At 47.5% G+C, this 19,025-nt stretch overlaps 1 protein-coding gene across 1 annotated transcript in view; it reads left to right on the top strand.

Annotated features, from left to right (window-relative positions):
- Nucleotides 1-17,161, top strand: part of LOC309572294 (store-operated calcium entry regulator STIMATE-like) — a gene marked incomplete at its 5' end in the record, with an annotated part of 29,123 nt that extends 11,962 nt beyond the window's left edge. Inside the window, 5 exons of the mRNA XM_082280454.1 lie at nt 1,029-1,150; nt 8,438-8,550; nt 9,618-9,701; nt 10,676-10,792; nt 16,740-17,161. Coding sequence (XP_082136580.1) covers nt 1,029-1,150; nt 8,438-8,550; nt 9,618-9,701; nt 10,676-10,792; nt 16,740-16,853 — 550 coding nt within the window. The 3' untranslated portion in view covers nt 16,854-17,161. The remainder of the gene's footprint in view (nt 1-1,028; nt 1,151-8,437; nt 8,551-9,617; nt 9,702-10,675; nt 10,793-16,739) is intronic.
- Between the last annotated feature and the right edge of the window lie 1,864 nt (nt 17,162-19,025).

Genomic DNA, 19,025 nt, shown 5'->3' with positions numbered 1-19,025 from the left:
TCAGCAGCTGGAAACTGTAAAAAGCCAGTCTGAGCTTTTGGTTGTAGAAAATGTTATGCTTTCAAAGTGGATATCAAAAGCAGATTGTTGTTCTCAATTTCTTGGTTCAGAGGCAGTGTCAAGTTCTGGAAAAGGAAATGTTCACTGCTGGTAGCTCTGTGCTTGGTGTTTTCTTCATGCTGTAGAAATCTGGCAGAAAATACTGCAATAATGGAAAACTGCATAAAAAACACATTAGTCTATGTGATTTTTTTTTTTTTTCCCCTTTTGGAGTTCATTAAAATACCAAGCCCTGGATTAGAGCTTGGACCTTGCAATCCCTGCAAGGTCCCTGCAAGTCTCCTGCCTCTGGCACTCTGCCCAGTGACACTTAAACATCCAAAGCTGCAGAGCAAATCCATTGAGCCCAGTTTTTCTGGCAGGGATGAGTTCAGCTCGTGGATCTGCACTGGGATCTGAACTTGAGGTTTTTGGGGACCTCAGGATTCCCACTGCCGAGCCAGGGCCCCCCACCTCTCCCAGGTGCCTCTCAGTCTGTCTGTGGTTTTGGGAGCCTCTTGCAGCTGCTCAGAAAAATGGACTTTTTGCCTCTTCTGCTGCCCAGTTTTTAGAGCAGCTGTGGTCTCCAAAAAGCTGCCATTTTCTTGTGTGAAATTCTAGAATAATTTGGTTCTGTTTCCTCTAAAACTTGGGATTTCATTCTTTTTAATAAGAAAAAATGATGATGCAAATGGAAAGCCCCCTTTTTGGGGGGATAACTTTTAATAAGTATTTATTGCATATGAATAAATGAGCAGTGCCAGAGAGTTGGTAGAGCCTGTCCCTTCTGTCCTGAATGAGGTTTTAAACTAAGAAACTGCTGGTAAGACTTAGGAAAATGCAATAAAAGAGAAAGGAGGCCAATTTGGGTTGTTATGTGGGGTTATTTAAAATCTTGGAGGTTTTCTTATCTATTTCCCTATTGAAATTAAAGGTTTTGAATCAGACTTAAGAACACTGCTGAAACCTGAATTTTCCTCTGTTCCTAGCTACCTTATTAATTTCATCCTTGATGCCACGCTGGGGATGCTGCTGATCTGGCTGGGTGTGAAGGTTGTCTCCTGGATCGTGCAGCACAAGAAATACACGTACCTGGTCTTCGGGGAGTATGGTAGGTGTCACCTGCTCTGCCCAGAGGGGGCTGGTGTGCTCCCAGCTGGGAATGGAGACAAGAAAATGGCAGGAACTACAGTCTGGAGCTATAACAGGAGCCAGCTGCCTTCTCCAAGGAGCTCACAGAAGAGGATGGTTGTTGAATTAAATGCTGGGACGCTGGAGTGTAGCAGGGTGGTGATGAAAAGCTAAACATTTCTTTGGATGAATAATACACCCCAGGACATCCATGTGGTAAATTAAGGTGTTTGGGGTTCTTTTGTGGGGGTCTTCTCTGGGGTTTTTCCTACCATCTCCATTCAGAATATGGAGTTGCTCTTGCATTTGCCTTGACCTGTGGTAGGCACCAGCCAGGCACAACGGGGCCCCAAAACTTGAGTTCTCAAGTTTGGCCTCTTTCGTTTTAAATTCCTACCTTGAGACGGAGAAAACGTTTCCAAGAAGCTGCTCTCAGCCAGCCCCACTAGAGGGTAGCAGTTCCCTTCTAAAGGAGCAGAGCCAGGCGAAGCTGCAGGAAAGGGAAAAATTAATGCTTTGCCTGTTTCACATTACATCTAATGTACAGATGAATTCGGTCGTGCTTGAGAAAATACATCTTACTGTATACATACAAATGGCAGTGCCTTTGAGACTTTAATCATTAAGTCTATTCTGAAGTTAGTCATGTTTCTTTGTATTTTCAGTAGCTGCTCTGGTATGTGGGCTGGTGAAACTTGGGCTGAACTAGGATTAGTTTGAAGGACCGCACTGCCTTGTGAACTTACTGAGGCTCGCACTCAGCATGTGCAGATGGGTCATGGCAGAGGATGAAGGGCATGGTGGGGTTTGTGAAGGCAGCAGGAGCAGCTACGGAGTGGGAATGAGATGATGTGATGTGGCAGGGCCAGCTCTCAAACCTGAGAGTGGCTTTAAAGGCTGATCGCAAGCCGGTTCAGCATCCTGACAGCAGGCATTGAGTGGTGGGACTACCTTTTGTATTTTCCCTAATGCCTCCTCCTTTATAATAGATCCCTAAAGTCAGTCAGGTGAGACAGCAGAAGAATCCAGATATTCTTAGTTCAGGAACTGGAGTTTTTCCCCTTTTGAGCAACAAGGACTGGAAGCCCAACCACCTCAGGACACAGCTTCAGCTTTGCATGCCACGTCTACAGTTGAGCAGAAGCAAGGAAACAGACAAAGTGTATTGGCAGAGCAGTGATGAACTTCTGTTGAGCTGTAGCTGGCCCCTCATTAGGGCTGGCTTAGACCACAGAAGCAACTCATTCCTTTGAGAAAAACTTGCTTTCATTAGCAAAAATAAGTTTGTGCTGTTGCTTGAATTTAGGTCTTGGATTGGGGGTTAAATATCTCATCCATCGAGTACAGTTTTTGGTACAGGTCTGTGGCCAGAGTGACCCCAGTGGAAAATTCAGGTAGGAGCCAAGTGACATGTCCAAGGCAATCCTGTGGCAGGGCTGGGGAAGGAAAACACTCCTGTCCTCATCTCTGGCATTAAGTAGCTTCCAAAACGGCTGGGAAGAGACGCTTGTAAACTTTGTGCAGTTTGATGCAGGCTCCAGGAATATGATTCATTTTCTGGGCTAATTGCTCTACAAGACTTTTGCTCCTCAGGAGAATTGAGGGAAGCAACATAATTCCTGCAGAGGAGAAAACCAGGGGAGCACCAAATCCACGTTGCAAACAGCACTCAGTGCCTTTGCTCCAGCCATCAGAACAGAATGATTGTGGTTTTGTCCAGTAGAGCCAGTACCCATCTTCCTGCATCAACTCGGAGAAAAACAAAAGCAAAAAAAAATCTCTTGCAGCCATGTCCTTCCAGCATCCCTGCAACTGATGCAAACCACTGCAGCTGTCCTTTGGCGTGGGCTGCAGCAGTTTCTCCTGCTCTGTGGTTGCTTCTCCTGCCTCCACAGCCCAGGCTGGGTCCCCTGGTGCAGATGCAATAGCTGCATTAATGGAGAAGCAAAGTAATAAAGGAGAGGGAAAGCACTTAAATCTGTGCTACTATTTTAAGCATCCAGCTGCCCAGAACTGTTTAGAAAAATCAATTACTTCCATATTTCCAAAAACGCAGGAGCAGGAATTCGGAGGTCGGCCTCTCTTGTGCCTGAGCTCATGGCCAAACACTGCTGCAGCCAGGAATGACCTTTTTTACAGCTAGTGGGGGATCAAAGGCTCCTGTTTGCTTATGTTACTCCATCTTTGCCAGCAGCTCTTGATTACTCTCTGAATTGCCTCTAAACACATGAAGTTGCATTTTGGAAGGTGCTGTCTTTTCTCAGGATGCCTGGCTCCTAAGATCAAAGATTGGGGAAGTGTGTTCTTGGCACAGGTGGGCTTTAGGGCATATGTTTGCCTTACACCTACTCAAAGCTAACAGACTCCTACTGCTGGAGGTGTTGAAGGCCAGGTTGCATGTGGGACCCTGAGAAACCTGATGGCCCATGGCAGGGGGATTGGAACTAGGGGATTTTTTTTAAGGTCTATTCCAACCCAAACCATTCTGTGATGATTCTGTGAAATTCCACAAATGCACCATTGCTGTAGCAGGTCATGGCTATAGGAGCTGTCCCTGTAGGGAACCAGGACAGGGAGGAGAATAAAGCAGAGTTTAAGCCTCAAAAGATGTGGGAGATGGATACCCAAATTGTTGGAGATGCTGTTGGACCTGGACAGACTGAGCAGGGGAGGTGCTGGCTCCAGTCAGGGTGTGCAGATCAAGCGTGGTTGAACTTTGCCTCCACATGGCAATCTTCTCCCTCCACATGGCAATGAACAGCTCCCTAGCAGACCCCTTTGGATGGCTGCAGTGTCCTCAAATTTTAATTGTGGTTAATAATTCTCCAGGATTACTTTAGAAATACCTCAGTATTTCTTTTAAGTAAGCAAATGCCACAAATTTGCATTAAGAGAGAGATTTCCTGCAATGGGCAAGTAAATTTTTCTAGAGGAGCATTAAGAAATGAGGGGGATGAAAAGTGTTCTCACTGGAAAATGTCCCTCTGGATGCCCATCTGGAAGTTGACTTGTGTGTGACTGTAGCTGTGGTCACTGGCTATACAAGCCTGATGCTTTGTGTTCGTTCAGTGTCTGGAAATGGAAAGGCATCTTGCTTGGAGGCCTTCAAAGTCTGTTTAGTGGCCTGTTGAACTCTGCTGGTCAAATTTAGTTCTAAGAGAATATGCTCTGTGCCAGCTGCTGAGTTTAACTGAGGACCTGTGTAGGCTGCTTTTGGCCCCGTGGTGATGTTGTGCAAAATTTCCATAACAAATATTCCCACGTCCTGGAGCAGTCAAGGGAGCTGGCTGCTAATGCTTGAGGAAACACTGCTGGAAATATCTCCAACCTGAGGGGCTGTCCTGTCCTCAGCCTGCTGGGCCTTTCCACCCCTAGGACCAGGGGGGTAAAGTGAGGAGAGGACTGAGCATTGTTCCCTGCAACTGGAATATCCACAGGGACCAAAGATCCAGAGCAGTGGTGTGACACTGCACACTGGCAGATTCCAAGTGTGCACTCACTTTTTGCCAGTTCAACAGTGCAACAGGTTGTCCAGAGGAGCTGGGAATGCCCCATCCTTGGAAGTGTTCAAGGCCAGGTTGGATGGGTTTGGAACAACCTGGTCTAGTGGGAGGTGTCCCTGCCCATGGGGTCCCTTCCTGCCCACACCATTCTATGATTCAGTCATTTAGTTCAGGTGCAGAATATGCAGAGAGGGTCTGGGGTGTCCACTGGACCCATCTGGCTGCTCTGATGCATCACATTCCCATCTCTAAAAGCCTGGTTTTGCCCTCCAAGTGAGCATTTCACACAATGCAGAGTTTACTGCTATTTCCTACCCTCCTGTGTACTTGGCACTGATAATTAGATGCCTTGGTTTTGGAGGTGCCATTTGAGTATCTCAAGTTTTTACGGACTTTTCTACCCTGACCTTGTCAGCCAGTACAGCTTTCAGTGCTTTCAAACACTTGCCTTTCCTCAAACCCCCTGAACCCTCCACTTTGGCTGTGGTTAAGCTTTTTTCCTACCTGCTTTATGCACACACAGTCCCCAGAAGACTGTAAATAAAGCTGTCTGGCAGTAACATGTGGGCTGTGCTGACAGCTCGGTGCATTAGGCAGCCTGGATTAAAACTAATCCTGTTGTGTGGTAACAGCTCAAATACCTCAAGCACTGCTGCTCTGGCTCCCCAGCAGCTGGGCTCCCACACACAAGTGGAATATGAGACACGTTTGTGTGAGGTTGCCACGGGCTCCAGTGGTCCTTGGGCTGCTCCAAGGAAGTTTTGCTGGTGGTAGGGAGCACCAGCAGTGCTGCTGGAGAAGAGCAGTCAGAATTCAGTGGGTGCATCCTTCGGGGTGAAGGAGGATATTAATTTCTGTGAGGATGGGAGGTGGCTGTAAGAAGGTTTTAGCAGAGGGTGTTCATTAAGCTAAAGGGAGAGGTTTGTGATAGACTCCATGTGTAGAGCTGAGGTGTCCTGGGTTACCTCCCAGCTAGAACCAGGAGCAAGAAAGTGGAAGGGTTCAAAGGGAGTGGGATGTGGAGGCTGCAAAGATCATTCGGACCAGTTCCCCACTCTGCTGTGTCAGGGCTTTCCTTTCCTTGCAGGAAGAGGACATCTATTTTATTTTAAATTTTTTTTTAGCCTCCAGGTAGCAGATCAGTTTTACTGGCTGCCAACATGAAAGTCTTGTGGGCTATCTTCGAGATTTATGCATTGATAACTCTTCCTGCAAGAAGAATCCTTTCCCATCCGCAGAACAGGGCAGCTCTGGACAGTACTTAATCCATTAAAGACATCAGGCAGAATCTGAGAGCCCATCTGACCAGCTTTCTGTAGGAAACCAGCACTTACATGAGCTCAGCTCAAGTCTTCCAGCCTTTCCCTACTGTGGAAGGAGGAGATGGGGCAAATCTGTCTTACAGGCTTGTCTAGGGACCACACCAAAAGCTTCACAGAAAATGCTGACTTGAATGTTCCTGGTATTGGTCAGAGTTAGGTGAATTAGTGGTGTTAGGTGGTGATTAGTGGATGATGGACACTGGCGTGGATCAATGGTCCTTGGATGACTCCACACCTGTTGAGGTAAGAAGCAAACAGCTGCATTCCTTGGTGAAGTGGAAATGAGCTGCTGTCTCTAAGTCATCTTTGCAGCCCTTAAGGCCATGCTGCTGTTTCATTTTCACCCTTGCCCTGAATCATTTTGGTACAGAGCAGCCTCCTGTCCTTGGGAAATCAGGATGCAGCAAAAAATAACAGTAGAAACACCCTCTGATCTCCCTGCTGGGCATGGAAGTTAAGTCCTGACTACTCAGGCAAGTCCATGCCTAGGATGGGTTAAGAATTAGCAGGTTGTCTTTCCTAGTGTCAGTGTATCAGCCTGGTGAGCCAAAACCTGCCTCGGGCTGTCCAGTGCACAGAATGCAGAACAAAGAATCACAGCCTGCTGTTGTGATGGTACATGGTAATGACCTGTCCCCAGAAGGATGCGAGGGCACAGGTATTTGGGAGGGGTCTCAAACTCTCTGCTGCGTTCTGGGCAAGCTGAGATGACAGAGGGAAGTGCTGTCACAGAGAGCCAGTTCACAAAGGGTGCTGTGGCTGTTAGTCCTGTCCCTCCATGGGGGACAGAGCACAGCTGACAACACAGAGCGAAAGGGAAAGAGTTCAAATGCAGGAAGGACACAACAGATGTGTTTGTTCTCTTGTTTTGTTTGTACTGGGAGCTCTGATGGTTGGTGGTAACATGGGGGTTTCTGGGAGATTTGGTTTGTTTTGGGGTATGGGGTAAAAAGGTTCACTAGACCCAACGTGTGTGCCAGGGGCAGCCAGGCATCCTGATCTATTGGGAGAGGTTTTTAGGAGGATCAAAGCCTTTCTGACACCAGCCTGTAGCTGCCAGCTGCCTCTAACACTGCTCCCATCTCCTCACAGACCACCCATTAAGCTGTTGCCTGCCAGGGAGCGGAGATTCCACTCTCCGAAATCCTCCGTGGGTTCTGCTGGGTGTGTTTCCACATAACCTTCCTGGCTCCCTCTTCCTGCCCTCCCTCCATGCAGTTCCTGCTGGTTTGGCTCTCTCTGCTTGCTCTCCTCATCCCTGCACCCTCAGCCTCCTGGTCCTTCTCTCTCCCCTCCTTTGCTTCCTTCTCAGTCACAGCTTGAGCAATTCAGAGTTTGGGGCACAAGGTGATCCTACCTTGGACACCACCAGGATGCCCCTACTTTTTAGCTGTAGCTTTGCAATGGGGCAGATGTTCTGTTATGTTGCTACCAAATGACAGAACAAGGACAAATGTACCTGTAAACTTGTGTTGCACTTGCTGGGAAGCTGATCCCCATGGATCTGGGGCTTGGTTGGACACCAGCTCTTACTAAATCCCAGTATGTGCTGCTGGGTTTTATGGCCAGAGGTTTTTATTGGTGTAGATAAATGTTCCTTTGCAGACTGCTGGTTTTGTCTTCCCCTGCCACATCTCGACAGAATTGTGCTGAAAAGTGGACAAAAGTGAAGCAGAGCTCCCAGCCTGCTGCCACCTCACCACGTTGAGCACTGCATCTCACAGTGCCAACTGTGCGGGTTCCCTTGCACGGATGGAGTTCCAAATTCCGGACAGATTATGCTGGGAACAAGAGTTGCCAGGGGTTATCTTTGCTTTTAAGTGGTAAGAGGAAATGCTGCAGCTTTCCTGAGCTAGATACAGTGGCTCAGTTTTGCAGACCTGAGATCTTCTGGCGAGCCAGGGGAGGTGATAACCAGCTGGCAGGGTGCTCACAGAGGGCTGAGGCAAGCACATGTAAAAGATACAGAACCATTATTGTTGTTAACAGTACAAATATGCTTTTCCTTATTACTTGGTGAGTACCCCGTTGGAAACATTCATATTTAATTAGCATTGATTCTTTTTGACTGAGTTGCTTTAAAACCTGGGGTGATGGAGCCCCTGTCTCTTGCTCAGACAGTATCACATAACCAGCCCTTCACTTCGTCAGCACAATAAAATAATTCTGTTCAGGCCTGAGAAGTTATGCTGCTTGCAGTGAAAATGGTGACTTGAAATTTTAAAATCGTTTATGGCAACTATGTGGGTAAGGCTTGGCAGGGAGCACATTGTAGATGGTATCTTTAATGATTTATTTGCATTCACTTTATTTTATAGAGGAGTGTGCAGGTTACGGATTGGTCCTTCTGGAGAGGAGGGTCAGTATCAAGCATGAAGCAACTTTTCTGCCAGTCTGTCTCCTCCTTTCCTCTGTCCCAGATTTAATATTCTCTTTTTCCAGGTGACCCTCCACAAGCTGCTGCCTGGATTGGCCAGTGTATCCTCTATTTGCTGATAATGGTTTTTGAGAAGACCGTGATTAGCCTTGTCCTGCTTATCCCTGGTTGGACAAAGGTAAGCAGTGTTTTTGTAGCTGTAGCTGTTGTGGTTTGTTTTTTGTCAGCCTGATTCATGGTTCCCATTATTGAAGGCCTTTAATCCTCATACTTGTTGACATCACTCTGTAATCATTAGCTATTACTTAAATTTTGGGAAACATGACTTTCATAATGGTTTGGCTTTTGGTGCGTTCTTTTGCTAGTCAAAAGCTAATGGAATAAGATGATGCTTTCATTTTCCTTCCTATTCTTGGAAGGCTAAAATGGGCTGGGCTGGCAGCTGAGCTCTTTCAGTTCTGCCAGAGGATTTCTATTTATTCTGTCAGGTCAGTCCATGTCGATGTTCTGTGATCCTGTGCCTAAACCAGGAGGACTCTCAGAGATTAATTTGGAAAGAGCTATAGTGTGTTGTCTTTTCCTGTTTAGCTGCTTCTGCATGGCAGCTGATGTAATGTTAATTGTGTTGATCAGAAGTTTCTCTTTAAAAAATAAAAATAATAGCCTGTGGGGCTTTTAGCCCACATACCTGGTATCAGATAGGTGTGATGGGTATAAAACCCAATTCTGGGAGTCAGTGGTAGCTCCAGTTTGGAATGCACTTGCATCAGGCTCTGAGGTACCAGGCACTGTGTGTAACTTGACTGAGGAGTTGTCTCCAGCAGTCTGGGGGCACTTACCTGTTCAAGGGTTGTTCTTCAAACCCAGTAGCCCACAGTGCTCAAACTTGGATGTGAACTTGTTCAGCAGCACGAATCCAGATTCAGAGATGCTGCTGGATTCCTCTCCTGATTATTGCTCATGGCTGGTGTCCTTGTTCAGCAGATGAGCTCCAGGGAGCCAGGGGAAGTCCACCAGTTGTTGCCATGGATAGTTACACTGAAAGACTCACAGTACTTGTTTCTGTACAAAATGATGTGTTTGGCAGCTGGGCTAAGGGAATATCCCGTGTAATCTCTCTAAGAGTGGGGTTGAAGCACAGGCTGCAGAGCTCTGGCTGTTCATGTAGGAAGACAACAAGTTTTCATCAAGGGTCTTGCAACAGAGCTGTGCAAATAATGCCTCTAAATGTTTTCTCCTCTGCAGGTTCAGCAGATCCTCCTGGGTTACATCCCAAACCCCCAGCTGGAGCTCGTCCTGGTCATGTTTGTTGTGCCTTTCATAGTCAATGTAAGTGGTGCCCCTGCAGTGCTGGGTGGGCTGGTTTGGAAATCATGGTCCGCCCTCGTGGGAGTGTGCACAGGGACTGGTTGGGGGCAGCCTTGAAGTGGCTGGGACAGGGTGGAGGGGTGTGGAAATAAATATATCTGTCACAAATCTGTCGCTGCCACAGTCTCTGTTCCCAATTCCCATCCCCTTCTTTGAGCTGCTGTGGGACTGACTCTTCACCTCTTGGAATACAGCTGGGTCTTGTTAGGTGAGAGCTCATCTCAGCAGCAAGCTGTGGGCCTGAGGATGCCCAAAAACCCTTTGAGGTCCTATAGGATGGCTTGTAACCTTGGCAATCCAGTCACTTGGCTGGATGTCAAATTGTGTTACAGCAAGATAAGGTGATCAAGGTTACCCAGAACTGTTGTTCCTCTCAAAACTAGTTCCACAAAACCTCTTGAAAGCTCAGCTCTTTCCTGGTTCCTGTGGTTCTGGGTCATCCTTGACCTGCTGTGCAGTTCCTGCTAAGGTGGGAAGTGGGCACATGGTGTTAACACTGAGATGCTCCCTGGACAAGCACGGAGTTGAACTCGCTTTCACCTCATCCCATGCACATTTCAGTGAATGCAGCACTGGCAAACTTGGACTGCTCTGCCTCTCTCCACCATCCCAGCTGCATTTCCACATTAGAAAGCAAATTCTGGTCCTCAAAGAACTGACCAGGGACTGGTTCAGGCAGATGAACTTTGGATGGAGCTTGGTTCAGTGGTTTTGTTCTGGTGGACATTTGGCCTATCATGGTCTTTTTTAATCTGGGTCTTCGACAACTGTGGAAACAATAGGGCTTGTGTAAGAAGGGACCTCAGGAGTTTGACTCATCCAATCCATATGGACACAATTGATGCAGGACTTCTCCAAAAGAAGAAGTATCTGTGATTGAATGACTCTGTATTCTGGTCTCTGCAGTGTATTCATGTAACTTTTTTCTCCCCAAGGCCATTATGTTCTGGGTTGTGGACAGCTTGATCATGAGGAAATGCAAGCAGAAGAATACCCTAGACATCAATGGATCCATAGAAACTCCTCAGGCCAGGAGGACTGAGGAATCTCAGGTAAGACCAGGGATGCAAACTTGTGGGATGGTCTGTGTGTTTTACCACAACTGTGTAACAGAACATCACATTGCCTAGACCTGAGGTGGTGCTTTATGAATGTTGGTGATCACCCTGCAAAGTCAAACTCTGTCTAACCATGAGCAATGTCACAGCCCAGGAAGTGTTGCTGAAACATTGCCCTGAATGATGACAGTATCTTGGAGGGAGGAGCTGGCATTTGCACTGATATGTGTGTGCAGGCTGAAACTGTCACTCTGAGCTTTGCTATATTTAGTTGTAATTAATTTTAGCTGGGAAGAGCTTACTTTCCTCACTGTAATTGTTAGCATCCTTTTTAGAGGACAAGGCTTAGCTGGGAATCCTATTTTTGTCAGCATTTGGTATTTTTTTCAAACAGATAATTGTCCCTTAGCTGGAGGAGGCTGTGTTTTGTGTAGTCTGAGTTTGACACTTAAAAGTTACGGTGGGGGAGGAAATGCTGCAGTTCCAGCAGACTTTGTTCATCTTAATGATGTGTGGCTTGTTGGGTCGGTGGCATCTGCTTCTTACTGACCTTTGGGCAGAGACCACAGTCTTGGTCCCTGGGAGGAATTCCCTTCTTTCTCCTGGCACCCAGGCCTGGTTTTAGTGTGTTCTTTGTACGACTGCTGATACCCTGCAGCTCACTGTCGAGACTTACAGAGATAAGATAATTTCTGGCAATCACAGACTGGCTCCTGGAGGAGCTTCTGCTGAGGAATTTAGGATGAACAGAAATAGCTCTTGCTCTCTGAGAGCCCTTTCATGAGGAGTAACTCAGCTCTCATGCTGATGGGTGGGATGGCCCATCACTGGTGATATTGCAGCACACACAGAGGTAGAAATGTTTTAACAGTGTGTGCTTGGCAGTCTGCACAGTAGCCAAGGCTTCTGTGTCCCAGGGGTGTAGTGGGGAAGTGGCCACTGGTCATGCAGTGTCAGAGGAATCCTCCCTCTGGCAGGGAGGGCAGACAGATGTGAGCAGCTGTTGAGATATAAGTGAGTCACTCTTCCTGGCCCTTCCTCCAGATAAACAGCTCTGGCGAGGTCACTGGTGGCAAAGGCCTGCCCTGCTCACTGGATGTGCTCCTGAAGGCCCAAGGTCAGTTAAAATTACACCAGCTCAGAAGCAGAGGTAAGGAGGTGATTTCTCTGTTTGAGACAACAACCTCCTTCCCAGCTTTTGGAACCAAACCTTGCAACATCCAGTGCCATGGATGGTGGCTGCCTTGGATGGGCAGATGGAGTCACAGGTACTCCTCCTCCATTGAAACGGAGCTGGACCTCTGCCTTATTCCACTGGAACACTGCAAGTGTTTTGTGACCTCTGTCTCAGTTTTGGATAATCTGAAGGGATGGTACCTGCTAATTTCCAGATGCTCTGAAAGCCTCTTCTGGCAGGTCAACCCAGACAGGAAGTTTCAAGTGGTGGAAGCAATTCCCACAATCTGCTACTTTGTCAGAGGTTTCTCCCATCTTCCAAGTACTTGACTGCTTTTCTCTGAAGACTTCAGCAAAAACTGAACAATGTGCAGGTCATCTGTCCACCCTGGAACCCCCTGATCCATCACTGCAGTGGAGCTACCAAGGGGACTGGCTTCTCCTCAGAGCAGTCTGCAGGGATTGCCTCCTTTGTGCCTGGGTATGTTCCTGTGCCTCTGGCCTGACAAATATTTTGGGCAGAGAAGGAAGCTAATGAAGAAATGCAGAAGTGGGTGACCTGTTTTCCAACTCTTTCTTGGCACTGGACCTTGAGGAATAGCCATAGGCTCCTGCTTCACGTGTCAGGTTCTTAAGCTGTGAACTAAAGATTGTGTTGTCTGGCTGAGCCCTACAGCTGGATTGACTGGAATTTAGACTCAAAAGCAGAAAATGAGCATTTTCTGGGCTTGTTGCTGCTAATAACCTGTTCAAGTGGGGGAATTTCTTCTCTCACTGCTGCCCAGTGGAGGAGGAAGGGGGGCTGAGGAGTGTCTCTGTAGGGCAGAGCTAATGTGTCCCATGATTTATCAGGGTTCATCAGGGCTGTCTCGCTGCAGGCGCCACCAGCTCCCCATCTCGCTGCTGACTTGAATTTCAACCCTCTGCCTATCTCACCAATGGAGTGTCATTATTTTCACATGAACTAGCAGTTTGTGTTTGGAAAAGGAGGGGGAGAGATAGGAAGGAGAATGGAAAGAGTGGGCTGAAGTTAACCTGTTAAAAGCTCGCTCTCTATGTTTTTCTCTTGGGGCAGCAGGAAAACTCAGCTCTGTCCTTGGCTTGGTAGAGCAGCTGGGCTACAAGAAGAAACCCAACAACAGCAATGCTGCCTCTGGTGTCATTTACTGGCTCTGTGGCTGCAGCCAAGGAAGTGGCAGCCTCTTGTGGGCTTTAAAGCTCCTCTGGTGAGCCAAAGGATGAGCTCTTGCTGCTTCTTTTCCACTGAATCCCTGAAAGGGACAAGCTCCCTCTGTGGTTGGAAGAACTTCGCCCTTCTTTCCTCCCATGTCAGTCTTAAGCTCTGTGTTGTTTCAGTCTCATGCCCTGCCTTGTAAATGTTCGTGGAGTTTTTTTTTGTTTTTTTTTTTTTTTTTGCCTGTTGTGGGATAGAAAAAGGTCTCTCTCTCGTGCCAGCCCGCATCCAGTACTGTTCAGCCTGGGGAAATGAATTCATCTGCAAGGCCCTTACTTTTGCTTTGTATGTGTCCTGCCCTTGACCCAAGGCTCTTTTCCCTTGCCCTTGTAATTCTCAATGAACTTTAGATCATATCAGAGATTTCTTTGTTTCCTCCACTCAGGAAAACAACTCCGTTTTGATGTTTTATTTGATCTTTTTTCAGTTGTTGTTTTTTTTTTTTTTTTCCCCAGGGAGGTGGATGAGTGTCTGTTCCTTTCCTGAAGGCTTAAATTTTTAGAGACAACCCTTAAAGTGAAAGTCCAGTAACAGTGGTACTTGTGAGAAAAATTAAGGTGAAATTAGAGGCTACTTTGAGAGGCTGGGAGGAAAGTTAATATACTGCATGAGGGCCTGCCTGCTCAGGATGGAGTTCAGCACCTGTCCTAATTCCCTTCATGAGAAACTCTGTATTTTGGCATTCATTAGATGAAGATGCTGATAGACACCAGTACAGTGCTGCTTACTTACAAGTGTTGAAACACTTAGATACTCCAAGAGCAAGTTGGATTTGCCTGTTGCTTAGCTGAGAAACAATTTTTTTTCTTTTTTTTTTTGATTTTTACTTAGCTAAAACTTGTGGTGATCTCAGGTGCCAGGTCCTTACAGGGAAGATAAATGAAGGTGGGCATAGAGGTGCCTCTGGAAGGAAACTGTCCCACCTCACAGTCCTCCTGACTCGTGGCAAATCATGCTGTGGAATGTGTGAGGTATTTGAGGACTGCTGAGTGAGACAGCAGCACGTTGTCCCAGGACTGGGAAACCATGTCCCACTCCCAGCTGTGCCACCAACCTGCTGTGATCCTGACCTGGATGCATCTGCAGGTGAAGAGCCTTGTCCAAGTTGTTCTGAAAACTCTCAAATTGGAGTTGGGCTTGAAAATTATATCTGAGGGTATGTCCTGTGACTATGGTAGCAATGAGGTGCTGTCTTGTGGTGCTGCTTCCTGGGGAATTGTGGAAAGGTTACTGGGGGACTGTTGGCTCATGTGGCCTCCTACAAGTGTGTGGTGGGCAGGTAGCAGCCTGAATGGATCTGGATGCACAACACTGTGTCACTATCCCTGCTTGGCTGCAAGGGGATTTGAGTTTTCTGCTGAAACCCAAAATCACCAGTTTGTCAGGCCCCACAACCACTCTGTTGCACCCTGTCAGAGCTCAGTGAGTTCACAATGCTGCGTGTGAGTAATTAGCCACACATTTTTTCAGGTTCAACAGCATCACAATGTCAGTGTGATAAACAGAGGAAGTATTTACCTGACAGAGATGGAAACTTTCCAGTGTGTGTCCTGAACCAAAAAAAAAAATTCCTTGAGACCAATGCGGGGGACAACAAGAGATCTTAATCCAGGCTGCTGCTGTCCTTTGGGTGTCTGACTGTGAAGATAACAACACTGGATGGAAGGGGCTGGGCTGTGTGTGAGGGTGGGGAGGAGGAAATCTTCCCCTGCGGCTCTTCTGCTCCTTTGAAGTCATTGACTCACTGGAGTTTTGTTTTTCCTGTTTAGTGGTTTTGTTGCTGTGGTGACTGGCCCCGGGGTGCTGCCTGAGTGCTAACAAGTGGAAGGCACGTGAATTCCCAGCTGTGCATGGAGATGCAGATGGGGTAATTCCCCCTGCTCCTGGTTTTGCCCAAGGGATCCTGGGCTCTGGGGCAGGTTGAGCTGCTGGGGATGTTGTGTTTGTGAGCACTGGGCTGAAAGTCCATGTACCATCCCTGGACTTAGGCCTTTGAGCTGGAATGCTCCTGAGTCAGGCATAGGGAGACTTCATAGTGACAGTGCAGCTTCTCTTGCCCAAATGTGGGTGATTGAGGAGATGGGGGTAGGATAGGGTTGAGCAGACAGCCGGGTCTGGAGCACAACTGTGATGAGGAGCAGCTGAGGGAACTGGGGATGCAGGAGAAAAGGAGGCTCAGGGGTGACCTTATTCCTCTCTACAACTCCCTGAAAGGAGGTTGTAGCCGGGTGGGCATCAGTCTCTTCTCCCAGGTAACAAGAACAGGACAAGAAGGAGTGGTCCCAAATTATGGAAGGAGGGCTTTGGTGGATCGATGCCACGTATATTCCACAGCCCATATATTTCTAGCCCAGTGTTGTAGGGAGAGATCACTCTTAGGGTAACTTGGGGGGTGTAAAGTGGACTTAGCCACCGCAACACCAAGTTGCACCAGGGGAGATTTAGATTGGATATTAAGGAAAATTTCTTTACTGAAAGGGTGGTCAGGCACTGACACAGACTGCCCAGAGAAGTGTTGGAATCACCATCCCTAGAAGTATTCAAAAAACATGTAGATGTGGTGCTCAGGGACATTTAGGTTTAATGGTGAACTTAGCAGTGTTGAGTTAATGGTTGGACTCAGCCTAGGAGGTCTTTTCCAACCTTGAGGATTCTATGATTTTTATCTGTCCAGCCCTGAATGTTTACCCGTGCACACTGCTGGCTGGCATTGGGTTTCAGCTCAGTCAGTGCAGCCATCTCCTGGATAAAATCCAGCCTTTTTCCTCTTCCAGAGGGTGTGGCTGGACAATGCCTGCACGTGGCTCCATCTGCATCTTGTGAATGCTCCAGGCTGATGGCAGCTAGTTTAGAGCAGCCCATGGTACCTGCAGATGTGGAGTTAACTATTGAGAGTGTAGGTATTCCTGGGGGCAAAGGGCAGCCTTTGGGTCCTGAACCAAAAAAAAAGAAGTGCTTTTTCACCTCAAGCACCAGCGAGAGGTGTCACTGCTCTGCTTGGGCTCCCACAATTCGGACTGAGCCAGGAGCTGCTGTGCCATGCAGAAATGAGGTGCTGCCAGGCTAGGACACCACTCCTGAGCTGGCTGGCCATGGCTGAAGCTGAGCCTGCAGCTCTGCTTGCCCTTCTGGCTGAGCTCTGGAGGTCACAAGCAGCTGGGGGCCTGGGAAAAGGTCTACATGTGGTACAGCTGTTCACAAAATATGTGGCCTTGTTTTCGTACATCTCCACTGAAGCTTCAGCCGGGCCTGAATGTCCATGTGTGAGTCCTGTCCCATGGGGAACAGAGCCTTCAGCAGCCCATTCTGCTCTCAAGGAAGGGGGCTGTGACACCAGATGGTGTCTGTGCCCAAATCTGTTTGGCTGTTGTTGGAGAGATGGTCTAGATGACCTTGAGACCTTACTCATCTGCCAGAGAGGATTGGATCTGGCAGCAGACCTCTCTAGGGGTGCTTGACTCGTTCAGCAAGCACTATGGAGAAGATGTGAGACCTTTGACTCCATCAGCATCTGTCTGTTCTCCTTTCTAGGTATTGCTCTCTCCAGACATGGATTTTGACCAGTCTGAAAGCGACCAGGATATTTCAGGACTCCGGGGAACCAGCCAGAAAATGAAGCAGCCCAGCTATCAAGTGGTCATCTGACACCAGCGGGACAAGGGAGGTGGAGGAATGAGCAGCACTGTGATCCTTGAGCTGGCCAAGGAAGGGTAGGGTGGGGAATACTGGTTGACCCTTATGGATCTACAGAGATCCTTTTGCCTGCCTCATCTTAGACCTATCCTGCACTTGTCTTGGGGATGGTATCTGTGCATCCTGTACAGGCTTGAGCAGTATCTGCTTTACCTGTCTGCCCCACAGGCAGGCACATTGAGGTTGGGGATACAGGGATGTAATTTCCCTGGCTGGCCAACTGGGTGTGACTTCTTTTTTTGTCAGGGCTAGAGACTGAAATGAAAAGATTGTCTGCTTTTTTATAGAAAAAGAAAAAAAAAAAAAAAGACTATTCAGTACTACCTGAACTGTTGACACTTTTATATGCACAATGCTCAAAGGAATTGGTTTGCAATATGTATTTAAATGTCTTGAATTGGGAAGATTGTCTCAGTGGATCTGATTCTTTTTACTGTTTTATAAGGAATCCAATAAATATTTAACCTAGAATTGCTTCATACATTAAATGCCTTCATGTGCTTAATGTTCTGCACAACCCTAACACTGAAAGGGAGGAAGGGGAGCTGCTGAAATCTTTCCTGACCAGGGAACATTGCATTTCTGCAGCAGGGCTGTTCTGGTAAACCTGCAGATGAAGAGCTTGAGCCACAGAGCTTGGTTTTTGTGGTTGAGCTGTAGGAGCTGCTTCAGTGCAAAGCCCTGATGCTGCAGCATCAGCCTGTGCTGGGCTCCAGAACAGACTCAGAGATGGATCCCAGTCACCACCTTACAAGGGAGTGTTTACTGGAAGTTGAGAATGTGCCTTTTACTTAGTTTAAAATAAATATCTGAACTGTCTGCAGGACCTGATTCAAGCTGAATCTGAAAGCCCCATTAGCCAGCCCTGATCTGTGGGCAAGGAAAGGCCTGGGGTAGTACTGCTGCTGGAAAAAGCCATGGGTCACCCCAGGACTGGCACTTTTTGCTCCAAGTGTGAAGTGCAGGGCTTTGCCCTGTTTGCTTTGCTCTTAGCAAACTGTATTTGTCTGTAAACACAAAAATGCAAAAACACTTTGCAGCTGTCCTGGGGAGAGAGTGAGCACAGAGCAGCTGCCTCACCCCACTCCCAGGCTGGATGCAGAGACAGCTGTGGAGAGACCCATCCTGAGTCCAGAGCGGGGGGATAGTCCTTGGAGCAGGGATCCAGGATTCACTGGACTGGTCTCCCTAGTGGAGCTGTAGCCAGGCTTTGCTTATTGCAAGACAACTCCCCTTAAGTGATGGACAGGAATGATCTTTTCATTTTTCCCTTGCACTTTTCCCAAGAAAACAACCCTTATTAAGGAGTAGAAAATAAAGGATTTGGATTTTCTGACTTGGATGGATTTAGATGTAAAGGCTGAGCTTGGAGCATATGAAGATATTTGGTGAGGGTTTTTTGGGGGTTTGGTTTGTTGTTTTTCTCCTGACTTCAAAGTGGTTTGAAGCCTTAGATGCAAATCAAAGTGTCGGATGCCCCTCAGTGAACTAGACACGCTTGGCTACACTTGCAGCTGTGCAGCTTTAAACTGTTTTTCTGGAAATTAAGTCCTTTTTTGTTTTTCTTCCTTAATGAAGGGTCAAAATCCTGCTTCTGCTGGCACATCAAAAGGCTTTTGGAGCACATGGCACACAGATCACTGAATAGTTTATTTATATTGCTCAGTGCGGTGTGTTTCACAACACAACTTCTGCTTGTCTGGGGAGCTGTGCACTGGTAGGGGCTGGAGTAAGTCCTGTGCTGTGTAAGGTTTTGACTGGAAATAGATTAAAATGACTTTCTCTTGGGCTTAGAAACTTGGTCCCTGTTAGGAGGTGCACTGGTATTTGGGGTTTTGCTCTTGCTATAGGGCTGCATAGTGCAACCCTGCAATGGGTGAAGAATGCAAATTTGGCCAAAGCAATGTCCTTGTCCTAAAATGGACTGTGAGTGACATGACCTTCATTTTAGCCCTTAGCTGAACCTGTCTGAGAAGGTTCTCAACAGGCAATAGCAGGATGAGTAAGATGTGGGGGAAGGTTCTCCCTCTCAGTCCTTGTGTAGCCAGTGCTGTTTCAGCAGCCCTGTTCCCTTCCCATCTCTGAAATAGTGCTGGGCAATTGTTTCCATTGCACTCCACAGTG

This window comes from Coloeus monedula (assembly GCF_965178545.1).
Source record: "Coloeus monedula genome assembly, chromosome: 4".
Classification (NCBI taxonomy): domain Eukaryota; kingdom Metazoa; phylum Chordata; class Aves; order Passeriformes; family Corvidae; genus Coloeus; species Coloeus monedula.
The sequence above is the reverse complement of the archived record's forward strand: the minus strand, read 5'-3'. Positions and strand labels throughout refer to the sequence as shown.